The sequence below is a fragment of the Lichenostomus cassidix genome, chromosome 1Aa (genome assembly GCF_008360975.1).
Source record: "Lichenostomus cassidix isolate B80296 chromosome 1Aa, HeHo_3.0, whole genome shotgun sequence".
In the NCBI taxonomy this organism is placed as follows: domain Eukaryota; kingdom Metazoa; phylum Chordata; class Aves; order Passeriformes; family Meliphagidae; genus Lichenostomus; species Lichenostomus cassidix.
The window spans coordinates 48,058,421-48,083,261 of NC_139480.1; the positions used below are offsets into that span (position 1 = coordinate 48,058,421).

General features: G+C 45.7%; 1 protein-coding gene across 2 annotated transcripts in view; it reads right to left on the bottom strand.

The window, feature by feature from the left end:
- SGSM3 (small G protein signaling modulator 3) overlaps nucleotides 1-23,185 on the bottom strand; it is a 28,352-nt gene extending 5,167 nt beyond the window's left edge. Inside the window, exons 1-14 of one of the 2 annotated variants that reach the window (XM_085048688.1) lie at nucleotides 23,088-23,185; nucleotides 13,499-13,581; nucleotides 12,162-12,247; nucleotides 10,926-10,992; nucleotides 9,308-9,516; nucleotides 9,057-9,164; nucleotides 8,098-8,241; nucleotides 7,516-7,711; nucleotides 7,157-7,302; nucleotides 6,038-6,265; nucleotides 5,086-5,140; nucleotides 1,347-1,474; nucleotides 901-1,056; nucleotides 313-367 (exon numbers count right to left, since the gene is read on the bottom strand). In XM_085048688.1, the coding sequence (XP_084904814.1) occupies nucleotides 313-367; nucleotides 901-1,056; nucleotides 1,347-1,474; nucleotides 5,086-5,140; nucleotides 6,038-6,265; nucleotides 7,157-7,302; nucleotides 7,516-7,711; nucleotides 8,098-8,241; nucleotides 9,057-9,164; nucleotides 9,308-9,516; nucleotides 10,926-10,992; nucleotides 12,162-12,247; nucleotides 13,499-13,505 (1,585 nt within the window). In that variant the 5' untranslated portion in view covers nucleotides 13,506-13,581; nucleotides 23,088-23,185. Of the gene's footprint in view, nucleotides 1-312; nucleotides 368-900; nucleotides 1,057-1,346; nucleotides 1,475-5,085; nucleotides 5,141-6,037; nucleotides 6,266-7,156; nucleotides 7,303-7,515; nucleotides 7,712-8,097; nucleotides 8,242-9,056; nucleotides 9,165-9,307; nucleotides 9,517-10,925; nucleotides 10,993-12,161; nucleotides 12,248-13,498; nucleotides 13,582-22,273; nucleotides 22,780-23,087 lie in introns of those variants that run through there. The other variant, XM_085048689.1, reaches the window with a different exon arrangement.
- Between the last annotated feature and the right edge of the window lie 1,656 nt (nucleotides 23,186-24,841).

The following is a 24,841-nucleotide window of genomic DNA, read 5'->3' on the forward strand; positions in this document are numbered from 1 at the left end:
GATGGATGCAAGCAGCCTCAAAATCACAATAATTAAGGCAGCTGCATGAGAAAGCCAATTGCAGGACACTGCCCACATGCAGCAGTGCTGACATGCACCAACCACCCTGTGCCAGGAGGATGGAGCCTAAACTTGCTCTTTGCAAGAAAAAACCAGGTTGCTGCTGCATGACTGCTCTCATACATTTCCTCTGTTCCTGGCAGATACTCTAGGTGCCTGGCAGACTCTCTGCTGCCAGAGCAGTTGCTGTAGATGAATGGATGTTCTGCATACCCAGCCCACTCCCCACAGTGCAAGCCATCCTGTTCTCACCTCTCAGTCCATTCAGCTCTCCCACCCAACAGTGCTCATCCTTCTGGGAAATTATCTGAAAAAGAGAGAGTGGAAATATCAGTTGAAGAGGTTGCATTGGCAAGAGGGCTACAGCTGCCTGGTTGTGTGTCCACAATGAGGAACTGCATTCTTCTCAACTGCTTTGCCAATGTTCTCTTCTCACATGGCCCAGGGCCTTCAAGGGCACAGAGCTACTGCAAACATCCTGTTCTCCCCACTTTCAGATAGGAAAAATGCAAATGGATGCTTTTCTAGTCTGGCCACAGCTCAGTGTGCAATGTTAAACTGGGACTCAGGTTGGACCAAATCCATCTTTTGCACAGCTGTATGGCAGCCAGGAAAGGGACTCTGTGGTGGCAGGGAGAGAGACCCACAAGACAACACTCCCAGGAACACACTGCCTCATCCCCAGGCAGCCCCCAGGAGCACCAGCTCCTTCTCTTGGGCTCCTCACTGGGCTATGAGCTCATCTCCTCCCTCCTTTCCCTGCAGGAGAGGTAGTGCAGTGTCCCGAACAAGCTGGGTCTGCATGTCCCACCCCGGTGCCTGTCCCCCAGGCTGACACACCGTAATGATGTCATTCTTGCGGAAGCCCAGCTCGTCGTCGTCGTGGCGCTCAAAATCCAGCAGAGCCTTGGCTCGTCGCCGTCGGTTGCGGGAACAGGCAACGTAGTTCTCGTGGTCCCGCTGGTGGCTCTCCATGCTGTAGTCTGGAGTCAGATCCTAGCAGGCATGTAGATGAGAGCAGAGAGGAATGCAAAGCCACAGGTGACTCCCAGCTATCTGCCAAAGCTTGCATGCCCCTCTTCCCAAACCTTTTCCTGCTCCTAGCCAGCAGACAACCTCCCAACACAGGGATGGATTAAGCAAGCCTTATCCTCCTGCCATTATGCCTGGCATGTTCTCTCTCAAGCCCACACTTCAGGAGCATTTGAACAGCTCTGTCCTGTGATGGACACTCAAAAGCCATGCCTGGAGCACAGAGCAGTGCAGATCCAGCTGTTTCCACTCACAATGCTGCAGTTCTTGGGATCCACACACTGGAAGTGCCGTGCCACCTGGAGGATGGCCTCCCGCAGGTCAGCCACCAGCTCCGTCTGCTTGATGTTCTTGGCTTTCAGTGCCTCCAGGTCGTCATCCCCTGGTGGAGCCCAAGCAGCCAGAGGGGAGGAGAGGGAAGGAAAACAAGTACATGGTATTTATTTTTCTGTTAACATTAGAAAGAATTGGTTCTGAAGAAATCAAAAGAAATTAACATCAGAAGTACCTACACTAAGGCAGGTACTTCCTGCCCATCTATTCAATAATGTAAATAGCAAACACCAATTTGACTGCATCAAATGTTAAGGAGATGGTATTTCAAACCACATATGGAACTGGAATATGTCATCTTTGATCTGTCTGGGAAATTCATTATATGAAGGTACTACTTCAGAGAAGTGTCTACAATATATAGTTTGCTGAACCTTGGGACACAAGACCAGGGAACTTGCAGTAATTCTCTTCAACTGAAATTCTCTTGAAACTGAATCAGTTTTTGCTTGAACTACTTCTGATATTTGTATAACTCACAGGCTGGGAGCATATTCTTCACAGAGTCTTGGAAAATATTTGAAAAACCGACACACCCCACTTTCTTGTGCCAGTCATGAAGTCAGAGCCAGGAGAGAAAAGCCACCACCTGTTTTAGACCTCAACCTCCCAAAGAGCCAGACTTCAAAGGTTTGGGGTATATAGAAATGGTCATGAGTCCAAAGTAAAAGTTACCAAAGCATCTTTCAACTACCACTAATCCTCCCACGAGTTTTGACAGTCTGTCTCTATTACCTTATGCAGAAAGATACCTGTTGGGGTAGATTCTTTAAACAGTTAATGTATCTGAATGCCTTAAATACTGGGTGCATGATGTTTGGGAACAATGAACCATTTGCTTCTTTTTCTAAAAAAATCAGTTTGTATTAAATTCAAAGTGTACTTTCATATATTTGCTCTCTCTATAACATACTGAAGATGTGGTAGCTTGATTAACAAAATTAACATTTAAACCAATGTATTTTTCACTGAATTCCAATGTTTATACAAACACAGCTTTTATTCAGGAGCCAAGTAAATCACTGGCTAGCAAATTAGTACTCTGCTTATCTTCTAACAGCATTATAGAAAACAATATGAATAAAGTATGGCCTGAGCTACAGCTGCTGCAACAGCTATATACATATTAAGCTTCTGCTAATTGAAAAGTGATTAACAGCATCTTTTAATCATGTGATCTTAATTAAAAAGACCCAAATTTTAGAAACATACATAGAAGCACAAAATTAGATTTAAAATTATTTTTATAATTGTTTTCTATTTGCTCCATTAAATTATTTGAGAGTCAGATACACAGAGCTTAAGAGAAAACTGAACTTTGCTTATGGACTAGAAAAATGGTGGGACATAGTTACTCCCAGTCCAAGCAACAAGAAAATAACAACATCTCCTCTGTAGCCAGGGGCAGGAAATAGAGCATACAAGAACTCTTACTATTCAGAGATATAAATGCTGCAAATAGATAGGTGAGCACGTAGATGTCGGGGATTCCCAGAAACTTCATGTTGCTAAAATAGATTGTGGCTAAAGAAGAAACTAAACCACAGCCACACTAGCTCTGAGTTACTCTCATTTACAGACATCACTGATTCTTTCTGTCATCTCTCAGTCCCATCTGGCCCAAGTACCATGCTCTTCCCTCTGTACTCAGATCAATCCCACCCAAACACAAGCAGGAGACATGGGAAGTTCCACACTCTCCCACCTTAGAGAGTACCCAGCAGAGAGGAAAGCAGCTGGCTTGTCCCCCAGATTCACCTCACTGCACTCAACACATACACTTTCAAACTTCAACACATACATTTCTAAACAGGAAACCAGTGCATGACCAGCCACACGTGAGGAGGTTCTGCTTTGAGCCTGCAAGGGCTGATGAGCTGCACAGCTCTGCACAGGAGGATGAACTCTCCTACATGCCCCTGGTGCAATGCCCACACAACAGGAAAACACATCTTGCACGTATTGATCTCCACCAAATTACCTTTCATTACGTTCTATTCCTGCACTGGAAAGCCAGTTTAACTCCTTGAATCTCAACTAGAAATAGCCCTGACCAACCTGATCCAACATGAGCAAGAGTCTGCTTCAAGCAGGAGATGTTGGAATACAGACACTGAGAGGTCTCTTCCAAACAGTGCTCCTGTGATTTTATGACTCCTGTCCAAGTTACTACCACACCTGAATTCACTTTAAGGAAGAAGAATTAAGCTCAGGGTAAATTCTCATTCCCTTTCAGATGAGGACTAAGTACCAGTTCTACACAGTAACTATCACAGGCAGCAGACCTTGTATTTAGGATTGATTGTCAGTTCCCAATAGAAAATGAGTTTATCACATACAAGCTTTCCTTTCTCTCACTTGGGCTGATTTTTTCCATTCTGGTCAACTGCTGCAGGATGACCACCTCTCAGTTTTAACCAACATTTTAAATACTAAGAATAACGTTAGGTAAAAAACATGATGGTCATTGAACAGAAGTCCCACTAAAATGAGAAAACCCTATTAATTATCTTGGTTCTACCACGGATATATTTTTAAGCTTGAACTTAAAATTTATCTTTGTGCATGTGTATAACTCACTATCACCTTCATAAAAGTACTCAAACACAGTCGATGAGATTATCTGAGACACAAGGAAGATGCATGTGGCAGCCAAGTTCCCTGCCAGTTCAGTCTGTACTGACTGTATGACACCACCACATATAAAAACTCTGAGTTTAGGTTGCACAAGCAACTTTCCTGCATTTCTTCACTTCTGCATGCTTGACTTGACAGCATGGTGGATATTCTACCATAATTTTCATATGTAATGCTCTATGTACTTGTAGGAAGCCTGTGACAATATATCAGCTTCCTGGAGAACATCAGAAAAGCTCTTCTCTGGAAAGACCAGTAAAGTCCATTTTTAGGTTTACTCAGGACGTTTCAACCACAACAGGAACACTGTTTGAGCCCTGTAAATTCAGTGTGCTGTCTTCTTCCGGAGAAACAATTCCTGTGGTGACATGTGGCAATTTCAAGAATGCCAGCCAATTTCAAGGGAAGTGATGACAGGAGGCTTACAGCAGAAAGGGCTCTTATGGAGTCAAGAAATAAGTTACTCTTAAACCCATGGAAAAGCTATTCTAGCTGTATCCTTTCTGGACATAGGTTGGCTTAGCTCCTAAGTGAAAAAATGAAGACTCAAAAGCATTCACAATATTGAACTCTCAGAATAAGCAAGGGAACTATAATGACGTTTTCACTTGTAATCTTGATAGGTGATACACTAGACATCCTGTACCGTCTCAGATGTTCAGATGTGTTCCTGAACTGAGCAGAGTAAGATCAGAAATACCACATCCAACCTGTGGACTGCCTATGGTCTGCCAGAAAATGTGTTCGACCTGTTTGTCAGACTGAGAAGGACATCACAGCTGGGCTGAGGTGCAGCTGCTGTTGCTCACCATTCATCGACTAATCATCTAACCTAAAATTTACTTTCTGAGCTCAGAGCAAAGCAAGCAAGTAGTAAACTGCACTTCTTCCCTCTCATCCTTCAGTTCTGACTCCCTTCCCTCCAATCCCTCTGTCCCAATGTTCCCCTGCTTTGCCAGCTCCCCTCCTTCCTAAGCTGCTACAGCTATCAAATGCACCTGAAAGGCAAAGGATTGTCCTTACCGAAAAGCAGAGAGGTGATGCCAGATTTCCTGCGCTGAGTCCTGCGCCGCACAATCTGAGGGAGAGGAAAGAGAGAGAACAAAGTGCACACATCAGGACAGATTTCAGAAATAAAGTAAAGCAACCCTGCACACCAGTCAGCTTTGGGCAAGGGGTCCTGACAGCTTCCACTAGAAGGGGCAGGCCAGTGAACTGGCAGTTTTAGGCTGCAGTTGCCCTAGTCCTTACACATTGAATCAGCTCTACTGCTTCATCTGCTCCATGTGCAACAGGTTATTTACACCTTAATTATTACAAAAACATAACTGAAATTCAAGAATCAACCACAATCCACGTAAGTGATTTTAATTCTAATTCAATTTGTTGTCAAAAGCAAGTTCCACGTGTAATTGTATATAAATTTCTAAGTGGATGGCTATTACATTTTAGAATTGCCTGACTGTCTTGTCTGCAACTCCAGATTTTAGTCCAAGATTAAACACAGGCGCATTTTTAATTTAGCTTCTCAAAAGCAGCTGCTGCTGCTGTCTGACTCTACCTTCCAAGGTTATTTTAGTGTACCAGTTTCTTACTGATGAATTAAAGCCAGTTCCAACTCTCTGTGTGCTTCAAGCAAATTCTGCCAAAAGCATATGTTGTTTCTTTTAGTTTCCATTAATGAAATGCATCACATTTCGTCGTGATAAATGAATCTCATGATTGAACGAATGATAATTACAATCAATGCCAATATCCCTTTCATCTGGGGTTTATCAACCAGGACAGATCTGGCAGCATTTCATTGGTACAGGACTTCCCAATGCATTTTCTCCACCGGATAACCATTTTACTGGAGCCAAAAATCCTCTCCAACAAGACGAGCTCTCGCTCACAAACCCAAATTGGGTGGGAATACATAAGGGAAAGGTAAAAAGGAAGCAGCAGAGGCAGGTGGGACTCTGTGCACACTCACTTTGGATAGATTGTTGACAGTGGTGCTGGAGTTGAGCAGCTGCCCCTGCTCAGCGATGAGGTAGGCCAGGTGTTTGCGGCGCTGTGTCTCCACCGCCACATCCGTCAGCGAGCCAGCCACGCGCATAGCCTCCCGCAGCAGCACATCCGCATCTTCAATCTGACTCGGGATGTCTGAGAGAGTGTTGAAGATGGAGGCAGAGTTCTCAGACTGGATCAGCTCATCCTCCTACAACAACACAGTCATTTTTGCCACATGAGTTGTGGACACAACTGCTGTGCTCCTGTGGCTGTTAGATGCAGTTTTACATTCAGTGTACAGCCAGGGCAGGTACAACTAGAAAATTCCATTAAAAAAAATTTCATCAGGAAAAGTCCAAGTTACTTTTACTGCTCTACAACACTCTCCTCCCCTCCCAGAATTCTAGCCAGCATTTTTTTGAATCACAGCACTCATCATTGAAATAAAATCAAACAAGGAAAACCAAACCCAAACTTATTCTGCACCAACCACTAGGACTGGTCACAGCAGGGATTTTGCTAGGGATAAGAGAATGGAAGCTGTACTACAGAGCACCTACCACATCAAACTGTGCTCCACCTTCCCCTTACTCCCAGCAGGATCACCCTTGCCCTTCACACAGCAAACTGAATACAAAACTGTTCTTCACATAAAAGAGGAAAAGATCAGGCTAGCCAAATCAAATGCAGTCAGGACAATGCTCATCTCTTACAGCACTCAGCAGTGCCATCCAAAGCTTCCCAGATGATCACAACTTTGGCTTTCTCTCTCCTCCTAGATTGTGCAAAATCAAGAGGTAGCTTGGTTTAGGTTCAGGTAAAATGGACCTTCACGTTGGGATTTAGATTGACTAGAGGGGGGCAGCTGATGAGGTTTAATTATGTGGCAACAAATGAGGTACGCACAGGAAACAGCAATCTCTAATTTCTGTGAAGTGCCTTAAAAGTTTTTCACAGCCTCCAGTTCCAAAGGCAGCAGGAAGTCATCTTCCCTAACACACTCCCAAACCACATCCAGCAAGTGGATACAAAACCTTCCTGCTCCTAATCTCAGAATTAAACACTGAAGTACTACAAAGGAAGAAGAGCTGGGAATTACCTTCATACTTAGCATGCCCAAAGTGACTTGGAACAGCACCAGAGAGCCCTCGTAGAAGAAGAGGTCCCAAATACGCAGCAGCAGCTTGATGTGGACAACACTAGCAAAAGAGGTGAGGAACCAGTGCAAGGTGATCAAGGAGAGCTCTGTGGATAGAGACAAAGAAAATAATCAACAACTGTGGAGGTCAGTCAACCAGTAAAGGTGGATTCTCAGAAGGGCTGTCCTCCACACAGTGCCTCCAGGGTCAGGAGGTTTGCTCCTCTCCCTGCTGCTCCCTTTGGTGAAAAAAGAACAATACTCTTTGTCTGCAAGTCCCCCTGACAGGAAAAGCTATGGTTTCTAGGGCACATTTTTACCAATGTCATGCTCCTGAAGCAGCTTGTCCAGGCGGGGCAAGTACTGCACAATGAGCTGCCGCAGGACACGCTGGTCTGTCTGCACACCCATGAGGGTGGTGCTGAAGTAGGAGGCAGGAACCAATTCCTCGATGATAGCACACATCATCCAGAAGGCATCTTCCTCCTCCAAGAAGAGCAGCAGAGAGGCAGCCACCTAGGATTTTGAAGGAAGAAAAACTGCATGTCCTAAGAGAAGTAGAACTCTTCCCCCACTTTCTCACGTGGAGAGATGGACCAGCATCTAGCTGACAAAAATCTTCCTTCTGCAGGAGCTCTCGTACAGCCTCCACTGAAGGGATTCCACCTCATTGTAATGACTGCCCCCTCCCCAAAAGATGGACCAAAGTCTTCCAGATCTTTGGATGTGTGGTGCTACTCTATTCTCCCTTCCTTAGGAAAAGTATTCCAGGTGGAAGGGATGTCTCTTCAGCCCATCTGGAGACCACAGTATCTGGCAACACTACCTCAAATCATTTGCTCCAGTGTAACAACCACAGACAAACTGATCCCAATCACAAAGACAGTCAGAAAGCAAGTTACCATGCCAGTGCCCTGACAATATCCAATGTCTGGGTAGAGCCAGGCAAGTCCCCGCAGTATCCTGCGCAGCCGTGGCACCCCGATGCTGTTCATGTTGGAGAAGCAGGCGTTGCTGGGCATTGTGCGTAGCAAGTCCTTTTCAATCTGTCAGGCAGCCATAAACAAGGACAGAGTCAGCTTACAGCATCTGAAAAACTGTCTTTAGCTCTCTGCACTTCTTCCTGGCCCCCTGTCTCAGGGAACTCTGCCTCCCCACATCCACCTGTAAGTCCCCAGGCACCAAAGAAGGTGGCCCTGTCCAAGCACCTGGGGTCAGTTTAACAGCCTTCACTGACATGTAGGAATATTTCAGCACAGACAATGACTTGCTGGATCCCTAGAAATACTTGTCTAAACTCAGACCTCAGTTTCACCACTAACAACAGTAAATGTACACTAGTTGGGACTTTCATCAGCTTAGATTTCAAGAAAGGCTTCGCAACAAATGTACTTCAGAGAAAAACACAACAAACTGGGCAAATCTGTGAGGCCAAAGGAAGAGGGAAAAGACCCTTTAATAGTCTTGTTGGTATTCAGAAACCTTGTGTTTAGGGGAACAAAGGCCCTGGAAGCATCTGCCACAACCTCAACAAAGGTGCATCTGTCAGCCTTTCACCCTTCCCTTCCCTTCCCTCAATGGGTACCAAAATGTTTGCTGAGATGCAACTGCAGCAGAGTTTTCTAGTCTGCAAGTAACATGGGTCAAACCTTTTCCCCACTGTCCTACGAAAGAGCAGAGCTAAACAATTGCTATTTCAACAAAACAAAGGACAAATACGCCCCACAGGATTAAGCTTTAGCAGGATTTAATCACACATCCTCTCAACTGTCCCTGCTGCAGGTGTCAGGCAGACACCCTTTCCTCCTCACACAGCAAACCTTGCCCTTCCTCCCACTCAGCACTAGGAAGTATCTCCTACCTGTTTGGCAGCAATGGTTTCATCGTTAGAGCTGTTTTTCACGATATCCCGATATGACATCTCCGAGTTCCTCTTCTTCTGCAAAGCCCCTGAAAGGCGCATCCACAGCTGGGAAGACAGGGTGAACAGAGACAGAAGTCACTCAGACAATCACAGAAAGCCATAATCTGACACCCTCTAAACCAAGAGATCCCAACTCCATGCTCTTACTCCAGACAGGAGCACCTGCCCAGAACAGACAGCACTCTCACCTGTGGCCTCATGCTATGTGGGATGCCAGCCAGCACCAGGGAGCGCAGCTTGTCTGAATGTGGCAGGGTGACCTCAATTTTGTCCCAGGTGAGGTCACCCACATCGTGGTTGTGTGTGAATTCCAGATGAGCCTGCCACTTGAGCCTCTGCTGTGGCTCCTCCGTCAGTGGGACCCCCAGAAGCTTGCTGGAGTTTGGCTCAGCACCATCTGCTTCAGCAAAGGGAAGGGAAAGAAATGAAGACAAGTGAGAGAGGGAACAGGAGAGGAAACAAACACAAGGAAGGGTGGGGACTAGGATGGCCACCTGAAAAAAGCATGTTCAAAACATTCATGTCTTCCAGTCAGAGCACAGAAAGGCACAGAAAGGTTGATTTCTAACTGTCTTCTCTACTTAGCAAATTTTACGGTCAAAAGCAAAAGGCATTGGGACCTTGAGAACTAAGAAGCTGTCGGTAGGCTTCTAGTCTCTACTTATTCATGATTTAGAACACAGTGTGGCTGGAATTAAACAAGACTCCAGCAGCAGCCATCCTGCTGGGTTTTGTAAGGATCTGTAAATCAGGCTGACAAAAGCATAACAAGCCTCAGAGCTGGAAAGCAGAAGCTATATGCTCATGGAAGTAATGAGGTGCAAAATGTTAACTTTGGGGATATTTAATCACCAAAAAAGCTTTAATAAGGACATTTCCAAATTCACAATGAGAGAGCACCTTAACCTGAGGCTGGCTTCCTAAAAGAGATAATTTAGCACAAGGACAGGTTTGACATAAGGCACTCTGTCCTTCACCATATAAGACATCCCAATAATGTGCTCCAAATCTTTCTGCTGATTTTATAATGCACTGGTCTGTCAAATATTCTGGCTGAAAAAAAGCACTGTGTTGTATCCTCATCTTCAGGTCATTGCTTCAAAGAGTCATATCCTCTATGACTCAAGGTGCCTCAGGGCACACATGCAAACAACTTCTGCCCTCATATTATATGGCCTGAGCCCTGGGAACAGCCCCCAGAGCACATAAAACAATTCCTGCATCTCCCACTCCTTTCTCTTCCTCTTTGCTAAGGCAGCCAGCTGCTGTAGCTCACCTGCAAGACCACTCCACGCCTCCTCCTGTTTGGTTGCCTGCTTCCGTATCTTGCAGAAAAACTAGGATGTAGGTCTTTCCCCTACAATTTGCCGTACACTTTGCCAAAATGTTGAAATGGGTAGAACATATCACCATTCACCTTGGCCATGAGTTTTTCAACAGTCAGCACACTTCACTGTGCCTGCTATGAGCCCTTACAATGCTACTGAACTAAACGGAGATCTCACTGTGAACTGGGAAAGTTGCCCTTCCCCAGCATTCAGCTGCTAATGGAAATGGTAACTTCTCAACTTTTCTGCCTCCTACCTGTGGCACAAGTGTAAGAGGATGAAATGACTGCTGCATAGTCTGTGCTCCAGACTCCCACAAGGCCAGCACATCTAGTGCACTTGATTACAAACAGAAAGATAAGAAACTGAAAGGTGGATAGGCAAGACCTAGCACAGAATGGCTGCAAAATCCTGCTACACTTGAAAGCATGGGAAGGGCTGGACACAATGCAAGTAGGAGGGACAAGACTGGCTTTACCTTCCTTGTCAACACGGAAACCAAATTCATCATAGCGGAACTCTGGCTGCTCAACAGATTCTTCTTTCTGGGAGATGTCAGGAAGGAAAACAGACATTTTCAGCAGTTTATCACTGAATAACTGAACAGACATGCATGGATATTGTCCCATCCCACCACTGTCCACACTGTGCCCTTTGAACAACTAGACCCCTTGCTCCTTAATTTTTAAAGCCTCCCACCACAATTCCCAGCTCAGGAGATGTTGCACGCCATTCCTATTTTAACTTCTGCATGGAAAAAACCTGTACAGATTTTCTCAGCAGGACTTGAGCTTAGCATCTTACCAAGATCAGAACTGCCCACCTGGAGGGACACACAGCCATCCTCATGGGCTGAGGAATATACACACACCAGCTAAAGTGCTCTCTACTGTCTGCATTGCTGATATACAGCAATCTTTCCTGTTACCTCTGCACACACACAGCAAATTCAGCTCCCTGCACCACTCCACGTCCCTCCTATTGCTCTCAAATTTTCTTTGAAAGACAGCAGGCAAAACTGGGATTTGCACCTGTGATGCAAGTCCAAATTACAGGCCAAAGAAACTTAAGGTCCATGACCCAACTCTTAACCTTCCTCATCTGTGCTCATGGTTGGCATTGGAGGATACACACTGGAGGTTACAACCAGGCTTTTTTTAGGAGTAAAACCCTACAGCTACGTCCCCTTGCTTGGGTGCAAGCCCACCTGCCCCCTCCTGTGGGGACTCTGGCAAGCACTGCACTGGGGCAGCACCCAAGAAGCATGAAGCACAGCTCACACAGCTCCACAAAAAGCTTTAATCTGCTTTCAGCAAACACTGCAGCTGAGTTACGAAATTCCACAGCTGCTTCCTTCCTTCCTGCTCGGCCTACCTGGTGGACAAGCTTGAGGCTAGCACTTCCTGCCATGCACAAGCCATCCAGAGTAGGCTGATGATGACAGGCTCCCTGAGGGTGTCAACATTTTTACAGTGGAGTAATAGTTGCAAAACAGCAGGGCAATAATTCACACAAGTTTCTTTGTACTCTGCAAGATCCTCTTGCGAGAGCCGGGACGCAGCCACAAAACACAAGAAGTCCACAACCAAAGCACTGCAGGAAAAGTGCACCTCTCCCTCCTTTTCCCTGTGGCTTTCAGAGAGCACCAGAAAACACCAGCATGCCTCTACTTTTGCAGAGGCAGAGAACATCCCCACCCTGCCCCACACTGTACCTGTGTGTATTTTGCCAGGATCTCCTGAGGCCAAATGCTGGGAGTGAGTGCTGAGAAGGGACCCCCAGCAGAGGGAGTGTGATGGCCTAAACAGAAAGAGATATAGCAGTGAAAACTTGGAAGAACATCCTTGGAAGATACACACTCAATACAGAGACTGTTCCAGCATGGGAAAGACTCACTCATTAGTTTGTTCCTACTGCTACTCTAGACACTGAGACAGCTCCCATTTCACAAAGGCTGTAATTTCAGATGGTTTTACTCCTTAGTATTGAGCAAAAGAGGCAAAAAGGCCAAATGGAACTCCCTCTAAGAAAGCAATTTATAGGGAAGAGAAATAGTTCCACGGCATCATATGATCACACATCTGCTTGGAAAAGCTGTGTGATCAGCACCAAGCCAGGGGAATCATCACCAAATAAATGTTATTATGCAGAAGTAAAAGCCTCCTATGGAACAGTACCAGCAGGACTCCAAAGTTTCCTGAAGCTCTGTCACTCAGGCATCAGAACGGATAATCAGAGCCCTCATGAAGATGCTCAACTGCTCCCTTTTTTTCCCAGCAGGCTGGGATATTGTCAGACATGTATAGAGAGCTGCAGCAATGAAAGTATGCCTATAATCTTGGTCTTTTGTGTTCCACATAAGCACCCTTCTAGTCCCAAGCAGAGTCCCTCTAAACAGCTTCCCTTGGAATACAAGCAGACATCAGGTTTTGCAACTGAAGCAGATAAACATGTCCCAATCTTCTATTGCTCTATCACCAAGAAAAAGGTCTACTTGGCTTTGAAATATAGTCTCCCCCATGGTTACATGCCCTGAAACAACCAGATGGACCAAGGAGAAATGTTTAGAAAAAAGTACAGGGTGGGAGAATTGGCTTCTATAAAAATAAAAAGACCTAGTTTTAGTAAAGCTTGTATCTCAGATATACACAGCTGAACTCCAGTTATTCTTCAGCATTCTGCCAGCCCTAGAGCAACCACAGTACAGCGAAAATTTCTCACAGTCACTGTGAGCCACTCACGTTGGGGGAAATCTTGGGAGGAGAACAGAACCAAGTAAATCTTAAATGAAAAATGGGGAAGGCAGACTACATCTCAAGCTCCTTCTTCCTCTCTGTTCAATAGCTTCTGAAGGGTAGAAGAAGGAACTGAGCTCACCCTGAGTGAAAAGGCAGCTGGATCACAAAGCTTCCTCTCTCTCTCAATCTGACCAGAAAGTATGTTCATGTAAAGAATGGCTCTTGGAACCAGGAACCTTCATTATGAAGTTTCAGCTGAAGATAGAGCAAACAACCAAACAAGAAGATACTGTGGCCATTTCTGTGTGCTCACCTGACATTGCAATAGGTAAGGCTGAGTGGCACAGGTGTCAGCAGGTCCAGAAATGCTGTTCTCAGTGGTGTGAGGTTACACTCCTGTTATAAAAAGGGTGATGAGAGGATTCAATTAGCATCTAAGAACATGGTTGCGGACAGACAGACAGACCCCTCACACACAACTTCCTCACATGAAAATTAAAATCCTCACTATTTAAGTTCAACCCCCACAAGAAATAAATTCCAGGGACTGGAATTTCCTCTTGGTTTCAATACCTACTGACCAGCTAGAAAGACCACACTATCATTTGCCAAATTTCTTGTGAAAATAACAGCATTGCAGGTTGAAAGAATGTCAAAAACCGAGTCAACTTGTAACCCCTTTTCCATCGCATGTTGAGTCCTGTATTTAATTATGTAAACCAAAAAACCACACCATACATCATCATTCTCTGAAGACACTGATCATGGAGAAGGGACAGGAATGGTGAAAAGGGGGTATCATTATATGCAATAAGCCCAAAAGAGATTTTAGGAGTAGCACCACAAAACACAGGAGTAAAGTGTGTAGAGCCATGGAATACAACTCCCTGAAGGATGTGGATGTAGACAAGATGCTACCAAGCACCTCTGTAATGAGCCAGGAACGAGGCTCCTCTGAACTAAATCAGGTGATAGAGCTCCCCTCCTTGCTTTCCTGACACAAGTTAACAGCAGATTTTTATGGGGATTTTTATGGGGATTTCCAGGAAAACAATGGAATAGTTCAGTAATCAGAGAGAGAGATTCTGGACTTTAAGATCAACTTTACAGTTCATGTGTGGGAGACAGCAAGAGCCACCTCTACAGAGCAAATAAAGCTAGTGCTGGGATGTATCAGTCACTCACACTTCCTTGGGAAAGAACCTGAGAGAAACTAAAATTTCACATCTGGGATGGCTTTTCCAGCTTCCCTTTTCAGTAAAACTACTTATGACTATGAGCTGCTAAAAGGAGGAACCCCAGGGATTCATCCCACAGGTCCTATCCATATTGTTTCATAGTGCTGAATAGTAGGTTATATTGCCTTTGCATCTCAGTGAGCTTTCCAGTGAGTACTTGCAGCCAGGAAGCGACTTGCTACAGCACTCCAAGATAAGCAGCTGTACAACGCTGCAAAAGCATAAAAAACATCTGTGTCTAGAAACACAAATGATAAGGTTTCCTCCTCACAGATTTAAAAAGCTCTCTGCCTGAGAAAGGCCAGCATTAATGAACAGATACTCTGATTCATTCTGACACAGACTCTTAGGGAAAAAGAATAACAAAGACACAAATAAAAAAATCCAGGTTTTGTTTCTGAGAAATAATGTTCACAGGATGGTCAGTTGCACATCTACCACTTCCGTAAATGTTTGCTCTTCTCGTCACTCTAGTCCCACTCATTTGCTTCCTTAGCACCAACTCTTCTCTTAGTAGTTGAACACATAACAATAATTACAAAATGAGCATCTGCATGCTCATATTACATGGGAACACACACAGCATACACCCCAAGAAGGTAAATTGGCTGACAATACTTACTTCCCTTTCAACATCACTATGAATGTGTTTTGATACTTTCTTCACTGCCTTGCAACCACAGCTGCTCTGTTCCTGCAAGGTGTCCTTCTCCCCTGCCTTCTCTCAGCCCAGCTAACCCTGTTTCCAACGACTTTTATTAGGAATGCAGTCACCAGTGCCACATCTGCCATGCTTCTCATTGCCTGTGCTCCAAATCCATCCTCAGTGCCTCAAGCTTGTGCCTCAGCCACTATTAACCTTCACTGCATATGCCATTGCCACTGCTGACCCAACCTGCTATGGAGGAGCTGGGCCAGGGCGTTGGGCATGTGGCTGAGAAAAACCCCATAAAAAGGGAATTAACCACAGTGCTTGGAAACAGGACAGGAGAGTGCTGAGTGAGGCTCTCCTTGCCCCAAGACAGGCACAGCAGATGGAACACCTCCCCTTGTCCACGTCATCAGGCACTGGCCTCCGCCTTGCTGGGGATCACTCCCCTGCCTGCTCTCCTGTCCATGACATTAGAGCACTGAACTTGGTGCACAGGTTTTTCCTGCCCCTGGTTCCCATAGAAACCTTCCTGCAAGCACCCATCTGGGACACAGCCCAGAGAGAGCGTGAGGCTCACCCTGCCGCTGGTTGGTTGTGCGGAAGGACAGGGTGAGCAGCAGCAATCACACCAAGAGAAGCCTCCTGCTGGGGCACACAGAGGCAGTGTGCTGGGCACTGCCCACGGAGCCAGGTGTCTCCAAGAGAATGTGCTGAGGCCACTGCACCAGCCCTGCCAGCATCACAGGAACTGGAAAGGCTCCCTGACACAGCCCAGCGTGAGCCAGGAGGAGGAGGATATCTGGTATGTGGGACTGACATAGTAAGTTCTTTCCTTTCACTGAGGGATATAAAGCTAGAGCAACTCTCAAACTCTCCTAGTGAGGAGACAGCAAGTAACAAAAGGGGCTCCATGAAGCCTGTGAAACCATGTGTGAAATTGCTGTGTTATTTGCAATGTACACACTGCTGAAAACAGGCAACAGTAAGAAACACAAAGGAAAAAACAGCAGATCCAACAAATACTAATGGCAGCTCCCAAACCCTCAGTACTGCAAAATTAAAACAAGTTCTCACCCACACATTAAGGAGCATCTCCCATGTTTAAAGGCAATTTAAGTTTCTTATATAAAGAAATTTTGGTCATACAACAGGTAGTCTTCACATTTTGAAGGAAATGTACTTTTTGCTGAAATGCAAATGACACCTGTTATTCAGAGATTTACTTTTTGAATTCAGAATCCAAAACAAATCACACCACCATTGATTCCAGCCTGCTAGAACACAGGTGTAATGTACCTGAAAAAGAAGGCTGCAAGGCAAGCACACAGCCAGCATCAGGTACAGTCACTTGAAGAACTCCACCTGCAACACCTTTGTTGGAGTTGCAAACACACACCATGCAGGATTATGTCCAATTAGTTTACTTTCCTGTGCAGGTGTCCTTTAGAAATTGATGTTTGCAAAGGAGTCCAGGAAATTTACTTCCACTTGGCAATATTGTGCCTCCTCTGGACACACTGGCTCTTCCCCACAGCTGTAGTATGAGACATTTCAATTACCTGGCTCCTGGCAAACACCAGACAACAATCTCCTGCTGCCTGTGTTTTACTTCCTTGGCCTCTTTTGCCACTTGATCTCCACCTAAGCCTGTGGTGTAAAGGCCTGGATGTGCTAAGCACCAAATGATGCTGTCTGGAGCCTTTCAGTAGGATCTTTATTTTGGGACAGAAACTCCTTCCAAGGAGTGTTCTTAACCCACTGATTTTAGCAACAAAAAATGTAACAGCTCACCAAAAAGGCAATATACCTCTAGCAGACAGACCGGGCAGAAGACAAACATTTTACAAAGTAATGTGTTTGTATCCTGAAAACTTTACAACCAGTAACTACACAGGAGCCTCCAGTATCATCACAAGGAGAATAACAATTTTTTCTAGAATAATTTTCATCCACCGTTACAAAAAAGCACCTCTGTTGTGACAGTTACAACACCTTTTCTAACAGTATGCCAGCAAGGGAAAAACCCTGTTTTCCTTCATGTTTAATGAACAGAAAGCAACAATGTATGCAGTAAAGCTGGTTTCCACTGCTCTCCATTCTCTTTCTTTATTAAGAAAAAAAAACTTTGGAAGAGAGAAAAGTGGGTCAAAGTCACAGTACCCATCAGGAGGCTATGCACTTATATATAGTTCTAGAAGCCTCTTCCAGCTCGGCTTTAGAAATCCCAAGCAGATTTCATCCAATTTAACATCTCCCTCAGAAATCAGACAAAAGCTCTGCACTGAACCAGGCAGTTCAATTTCATCCTTTCATAACCAGAAAACTTATGTTTTCCAAATTATAATCCTGATTTGCTCAATGAAATGTCCAAGGGAAACTCTCAGCAGGAGCCCCTTGGCCTTCCTTCCCTTCCCCCTTCAGCGTCTCCCTCAGGTCAGGCAAAGGCATATCCTGGAGCTGCAAATGCCATTAGTCCACAAGTCAATATTTGCTTTGCACACAGAGTCAGAAGAAAACTCCAGCTTCACAAACGAGTACATAAGTGAGCAGAGTGCAGCCACACACCTGACCAAGGGGTGGACAAGATGCAGAGAATTCCTGTCCCTCGCACCCTGACACTCTGGCTTTGTAAAAACTGTGGAATCTCCACAGACACTGATGCACCCCAGCCCCTGCTTAAGGAGTCAATATGGTGTTAGAGAACCTGGGTCATCCCAAACTTTCTGTCTCAGGCTTACAGACCATGACCAGCCTCACACTGCTTTCGATGTTGAGCAACACACTACAAACACAGGCCAGAGGTGCTGAGGTAGCTTTCCTGCTTCCTCTCCACAACATGAGTGGGAATGAAGAGCTGGAAACTTTAACTGCCCTTACCCACTTGTAGCACTGGAAGAGAACCAGAGATACACCAAAAACCTGGGGCAGGAGTCAAAAGGGGGATGTGAGACCTGGAGAGCAGTGAGGGGGAGGCTTGCAGAGCCAGGTGGGCTGGCAGGCAGGAGGGCAAACTGCTGTCAGGTTATGCCACTGACTGCAGAAGCACCACCCAGGACTCCAGTGCTGCCCAGTCACCAACTGGGATCACATACTGACAGCAGGAATGTGGTAGGGCAAAGTGTTTCCTCCCAGCTGCCTCAGGCCACTATTAGAGCAACAGAGACAGCAAAAAGTAAACTGGAACTATGTTTCTCCTGCCATAAAGCACCTTGTAGATTCCTGGCTTCATTGGAAATGTAATTCCAGGCAGAAATGTAATTAAAACGTATTTCCATGTAATAGTTCTGCTCCTTGCACAGCTTGGTGTCCAGCAATGCCTGCTGCAATGACAGAGAGTGCCCCAGTGGAGCTGAAGCTGCTGAACCATTGCTAGTTTACACAAAAGAAAGAAAACAAGTAACTTTCAGTTTTGTTTCCATTGCATCTCCATTTTGAAATAAAGATGTGAAAAAAAAAAATGCTGCTTCCTACCACTTACGCATTGGGCAGACAGACCACAGATGGACTTCCTGATCATAGTTCAATGTGTCAAGCTTGTCTCAGAAAAACCCTGCACATCACCTACTTCTGTAGAATGCAGATATCCTACATATCAACAGATATTTTATTTCCAGAGCAGAACTGCCTTTTATCCACCTGGCTCCAAAGCAAACAGAGCACCAGCTAAGCATGAACTGCTCATCTGTGGAGAACCTCTTGTTAGCCAAAACCTTTGGGATCAGGGAAGGAGGAGTTTCTGCTTTCCTGGTACTCCCATTATTTGAGTGGTGAAAAGATGTGTGACAGGAATATAGAGTGCTCCTTGCAACTCACACAGGAGGATTACAATTGAGTACTGGAACAATAGCTATTGGAGTTTACTACCTGCATCAAATGAGATTAGAAAAAAGGCCAGGATACAAACTAGCAGGATACAAACTCGCATAGTGTTCACTCTCTGCACAACAAAATTCTCCTTGCTGCCAACACAGAGGCAAGAAAACCTGTATGTGCCAAAAAAGCCAGGTCTGCAATCACCCTAGTCTTCAAGCTTAAAGGCAATTCCATGTTAAACACCACTATGCAAATATAAACCAAAGGTTTCTGATTAGTGTCTAAGGAGGCCCCAAACATATTTTTCATGAGAGTCAAGTACTGCATAACAAATGTGCACTTTCACCCACATAAGAACAGTGCAGGACATAGGCACTTCTGCAGAACTCCACAGAAATTTGTTTCCCCCCAAAAAAATTCAGAAGTGTTTTTTATCTTCTGGTCCATTGCAAGACTGTAAACTATTTATGAGATGTCTGTGGGAAGCAATCACAACTGCCTGGTTTCATTTGAACACAGAAATTTGAAAGAACAAATTTCTGTTAGAGATGCAGGGCTGAACCAATCAAACAAAGGTTGAAAGACACTATTGACTGTTACCTGAACTCAGGTATTATGAAGTTTTATACCACACTACTTCCTGAGTGGTGACAAGCAGTGCCATCTGAGGCTCTCTCCATCACCAGCCCCTTACGCTCACCCAGGTGAAAGATTTTGATTCTCAAGCTGGTCTCATCCTACTGCTCCCAGTGGCAATGGAAAAAGGCCAAACCCCAACACCCAAACAAACCACACACACAAGAAAGGCTCGATTCAGGTCACTCTCCTGCAGCTCTGTTTTCTTACTATTTGCTCCAATAATTGCAAAAAAAGTCAGATCCACTTCACAGGACTCAAAGTAAACTGCTCCAGAAACTGCTTCATTTGGCTCCAGAAAATGGCTTTTAAGGCAAGCCTATCCCACAACATTCAACACTTTTCTCCTTCAGGGCTCTGTCTTTACAGAACTCAACTTTCTGAAGAGGTTAGTAACACTCAAAACACCTCTCAGGACTGTTTGCAAAGCTCTTATCTAGCATGTCATGTAGGAGTACTTAGATCTTGCTCCTGCAGAAATTTATACACACAGATAACTTAAGAGGAAAAAAAAGCAAAATATACGATTGTTAACATTTGTAACAAAACAAGACGAAACCTCTGGTATTTCCTGATTCTGGGAATCAGGAAAACTTCTTCTCCACAAAAAAAGGACTGTCAGGTTATGGACTTTTTCTCTCATCTCTGAATCATCAGATACTTCCCAGCCAACACTGACCGGGCAGTAACAGTTCTTTTAGTCATTCTTATACCAATATACTCTGTTCTCTTCATCTATCTCATAAAACAAGCCTGATTGCATTTCTCCCAGGGTGTTTTTCTTAAGTCAGAAACAAAATTGCTCTGTTACCAATATAACTTGTTGCACTCTAGTTAAAAAAAAATAAAAATCTGAGACTTCCTCAAAGACAAAACAAATATGGCAAAACAACATCCTTCTATTCCCCATCCTTCCTCAACAGTAACACAGCTGACAAGTGAGATTTTCCCCAGTGCTCCCAGATACTCACCCCGTGCAAGCTTTATGTATCTAAAACCTTGACCCTGATAAAAAGTGGCTGAGAAAGAAGTTTAGGAAGTCTTTGTGTGGCTGAGGACACAAACATGAAGCGCCAACACCTCCCCGTCTCTTGAGAGCCACTTTGGTCACTGCACTCATGACACAGAATAAAGCTGTTTGTTTGCCTCCTCCTACTGGACAGCTGCACACTCTCTGTATCTTATCCATTTGAATTAGGGTAGGATCTAGAATAACCAGATAGAGATGGAGAGCACCAGCAAGGTCATTGCTGATTTAGCCAGAAGAGCTGTAGGACCACATACACCAAAATATAAAGCACCTTAACTTTACCACTGCAGATAAAGTTGCAACAGTTCTTAGGCTTTATTTTTTTAAAGTTTTCTTTACTTCTGATGTGTTGGTGAGAAGTTTGCAATTAACAGCCAAAAAAGAGACGACATTCCCTCCCTTCCCAAAACAGTTACTACCTCAAATGAGGTATCACCAATCCCTTTGTTAAAGCATCCCAAATACCAAACATGGGAAACAATTTGGCAACACACAAATCAATTCACCAAGAATGGGACTAAGACTGGCAGCTTTCACACAGATCCCTTAACCAATAATCTCTACTGTTACCATGCCACCTTAGGTAAAAGACATTAATTTTTAAAAGCTAAACATTTTGATTATTGCCTGTCTTTTAAGATTATCAAGGTCCTTTAGAACACTGACAAAAGATCCCATCTTGTGGGGAAGTGACAGGTTAAAAGCACAGCAAAGAAAAACCTAACCAACATTAGCAGAGACCCCTAAATTTGGAGAATTATTTCAGTCCTGAGCAGTACTTTCTTCACCTCAACTCTATCATTCCCTGACCAGTGCAACTCCTCCAGAAATATGCCACCCCTCTCTGCTGCCCCTCATGGATTCCCTTCATCCTTCCTCAGAAGAAGAGTCACTATGAATGACATCTCCCTGAGAATATCAAACCACATTATCAAAATATCATAATAAACAGGAATTAAGAAAGGCAGTACTTGTCATTTTAATCTGTTAAATGCAGAATGAACATAACTTAGTATTAGCATGATACAACCAGTCCCCACCCTGACCCCTTTAATTACATGTCATGTCTCTTCTCACCCCCTTCTTTCCCCTTTACTTTATGAATTCTCCAGAGTAGGAATCCAACCTTTGTCTCTGCACAGGGACAGTCACACACACATCGTGCGGATCCAGAAATAAACAATGAAATTGAATTTTGTTCCAGTGCCTGTTTCTTTCCAAGCCACCACTCCAGACTCTGTAGCAGCTGTAAAACTATTCTAGAATTCAGATTATCCAGCAAGCAACTGCATTCTGGTCAACAGCTCAGCAGAAGCACAGCAGTGCCCCACTCCTGCCAGGCTGAGATTTCCTTCTTGAGTGATTTTAAGATCCAGTCTTGTATTACTAAAAAACCACTGATCTTAATTCCAATAAGACTGCTTCTCTCTCCCATCTATTTGCATTAAAGGATCCTCCATTTCCTCATGGCACTGCTACTACTTTACTCTCACTTCCTCCCCTCAAAAAAAACCCCCAAAAAATCACAGCAAACCATTCAGAGCAGGGCTGAGACATCATGAAGTAGGAAGCTATGACATAACACAAAAGCTCCACAAACCAACACTGAAACTGACTTGTTTAGAAGGAAAGTACCTGCTTAAATTCAGTCATCCCTCACAAAATTAGGAAGGAAGCACAGCAGACACACAGAGGAAATTTTTTCTGTCCCACCCTTACCAGTTCTGTGAAGAGACATCAAGAGCTGTCCCGGAGCCCACAGCCACTGCCAGCACCGAGATTTAAATCCGCGTGACTGAGGCTCTTCGCTCCCTTGGATTTACATCACCAGGTACGAAGAAGAATTACATCTGTCTCCTGCTCTCCTTCTAACATTTATTACAGCTGACAATCACAGGGCCTGCAGCACGTCTATCTGTGCCCATCGCCCAGAGGATACTGCCATATTTCCATCTCTGTTTCGTGACTGTTCCTTCCCACAAGCCAGACAGCAGACAGACTGTCTCTCCTGCGGGGCACCTCCGAAAAGGCGCAGGCGTGGAGAGCAAATGGGAATGGCAGAGCAGGACCCCCGGGAGTCGCAGCCACGGCCAGGAGAGGCGGGTTGGAGGAGAGGCACGTCCCAGGGAGCAGGGCAGAGCGCGGCGGGGGGAAGCGGGGCGCAGGGAGCAGTGCCCCGGGCAGCCCTCATGGAGCACAGTGAGTCACTCCCCGGAACCAGACCCTGCGTCAGCGCGGCCGGGGAGCGGAGCCTCCCCCGGCCCGGGGGTCCCTCCCTGCTCCCTCCCTGCTCCTTCCCTGCTCCCCCGCCCCAGCCCGGCGAGCAGAGCCGCGCAGCCCCGGCCCGCACAGCCCCAGCAGCAGGGCCGCCCCGCGGCCTCAGCCCCCGCTCCGCCCGAGGGGAGCAGGGCAGGGGGTGCCGGCGTGAGGGCAGCGCGGGGGGCGCCGCACAGGTGGCGTACCCGCTGCTGGGGAGGCGCGGGGCCGGGAGCCCCGGAGGGTGAGGGGTGACCCCCGCCCGCCCGGCACCCACCTGCTGCCGCCGCCGCCGTCCCCTCAGGGCGGGCGCGCTGCCCGGCCCGACCCGGCGGCCCCGCACGGCGCTCTGAGGCGCATGCGCGGGAGGCGGGCGGCGCGCGGCGCGGCGGGGGCTGTAGGCTGTAGGCCGGGAGCGCGGCCGGGCACAGGCACAGAGTCACAGAGCCAGTGGGGCTGGAAAAGAACTCCGAGATCATGGGGTCCCAGCCTATCACCAAACACCACCTTGTCAAACAGACCATGGCACTGAGTGCCACGTCCAGTCTTTCCTTAAACACCTCCAGGCACAGTGACTCGCCACCTCCCTTGTCCTGTCACTGGCTGCCTGGGAGGAGAGGCTGACCCCCGCCTGGCTACTGCCTGCTTCCAGGTGATTGAAGAGACGGATCAGGTCACCCCTGAGCATCCTCTCCTCCAGGATAAACACCCCCCCAGTGCTCCAGACTCTTCACCAGTTTTGCTGCCCTTCTCTGGCTCACTCCAGCACCTCAGTGTCCTTCCTGAACTGAGGGGCCCAGAACTGGACACAGGACTTGAGGTGTGGCCTCACCCGTGCCAAGTACAGGGGAGAATCAAGAGCTGTAGAGTTGAGAGCTGCTCCTGAAGCACTGCTTGGTGACCTCCTCTCAGCAACCAAGCAGAGGGGAGAATTACATCTCTGGCTAGTGCCACTGCCAACCTTGCAGGAAAGTAGAAAGCCAGGTCCCAAACCAAGGAGGAGAAGTTTCCTAAAGGATTTGTGTATCATGCCAGTTTTCTAGGAGGATATTTCCTCTGTACCAGTTACTCTTTAAAATTTCCAGGAATACAAGTCCAACAGCTCACAGCTGGCAGCCTCTACCTAACAAAGATTTATTTCCAGATGACGAGAAAAGATACATTAGCTGTTCCTCCTCTCTGCACAGGGTTGCAGGTTCTAAGGAAGAAAGAGGACCAAAGAAGGAGGACTTATGCATCTGTCTGTTTTCTTTCTCGGCTTTCCATCTGAGTAATAGCCTGAAAATTACCAGTGCTCAATTAGAGTTATCCTTTTTAAACAGATGGCTAATTAAATGTTAATAGCACAAGCAAGCAAAACATTTTAAACACCATAAAGCTCACAAATGTTTGAGACAGTTTGAATGCCATAATCTAGGGGCAAAGTAAAGCCAGAGCAATCTCAAAGGAGGGAGATCACAGCCTGAAACTTCCCACTGTTCTGACTACAGTAAAGACAAGCCTTTTGAAATCTTCTTTCAACAATGATGGCCTCAAGGATAGCAGGTAGCTTCATTCAATTACTTCTGCTTTTCTTAATTCTCTTTAGCAACCATGCTTCAAAAATCATCAAGTAATCCTAATCATGTCATCTCTGAGGGTCTCAAAAAATAACTGAGGCAAGTGGGAACTTCTTTTACTGCTTCTTCCACTGAAGCAGAAGAAATGCTCTGTGATGTAATAACACTGGAAAAAGAGGTAAGGGAATTATTCCAGTTGAAGTCAAAGGAAGAAGAGTTTGGTCCAGTATGGAATGTCCAGTAAAGTACAGACATTACAGATCATTCACGTCAGAAATAAAACCGAAGCTCTTGAATTTCTCTGGCATTCAATGAATTCCACTATCTTTTTCCTTTCCTCATCAGACAAAACTTCCCTGTAGTAGAGAACTTTCACATGCCAGAGTCCATCTGCCACTCAATACCAAGCACCTACAGCCAAGGACCACAATCAAAACAGCCAAAACACAATGACTGGTTTCTTACCCATCCC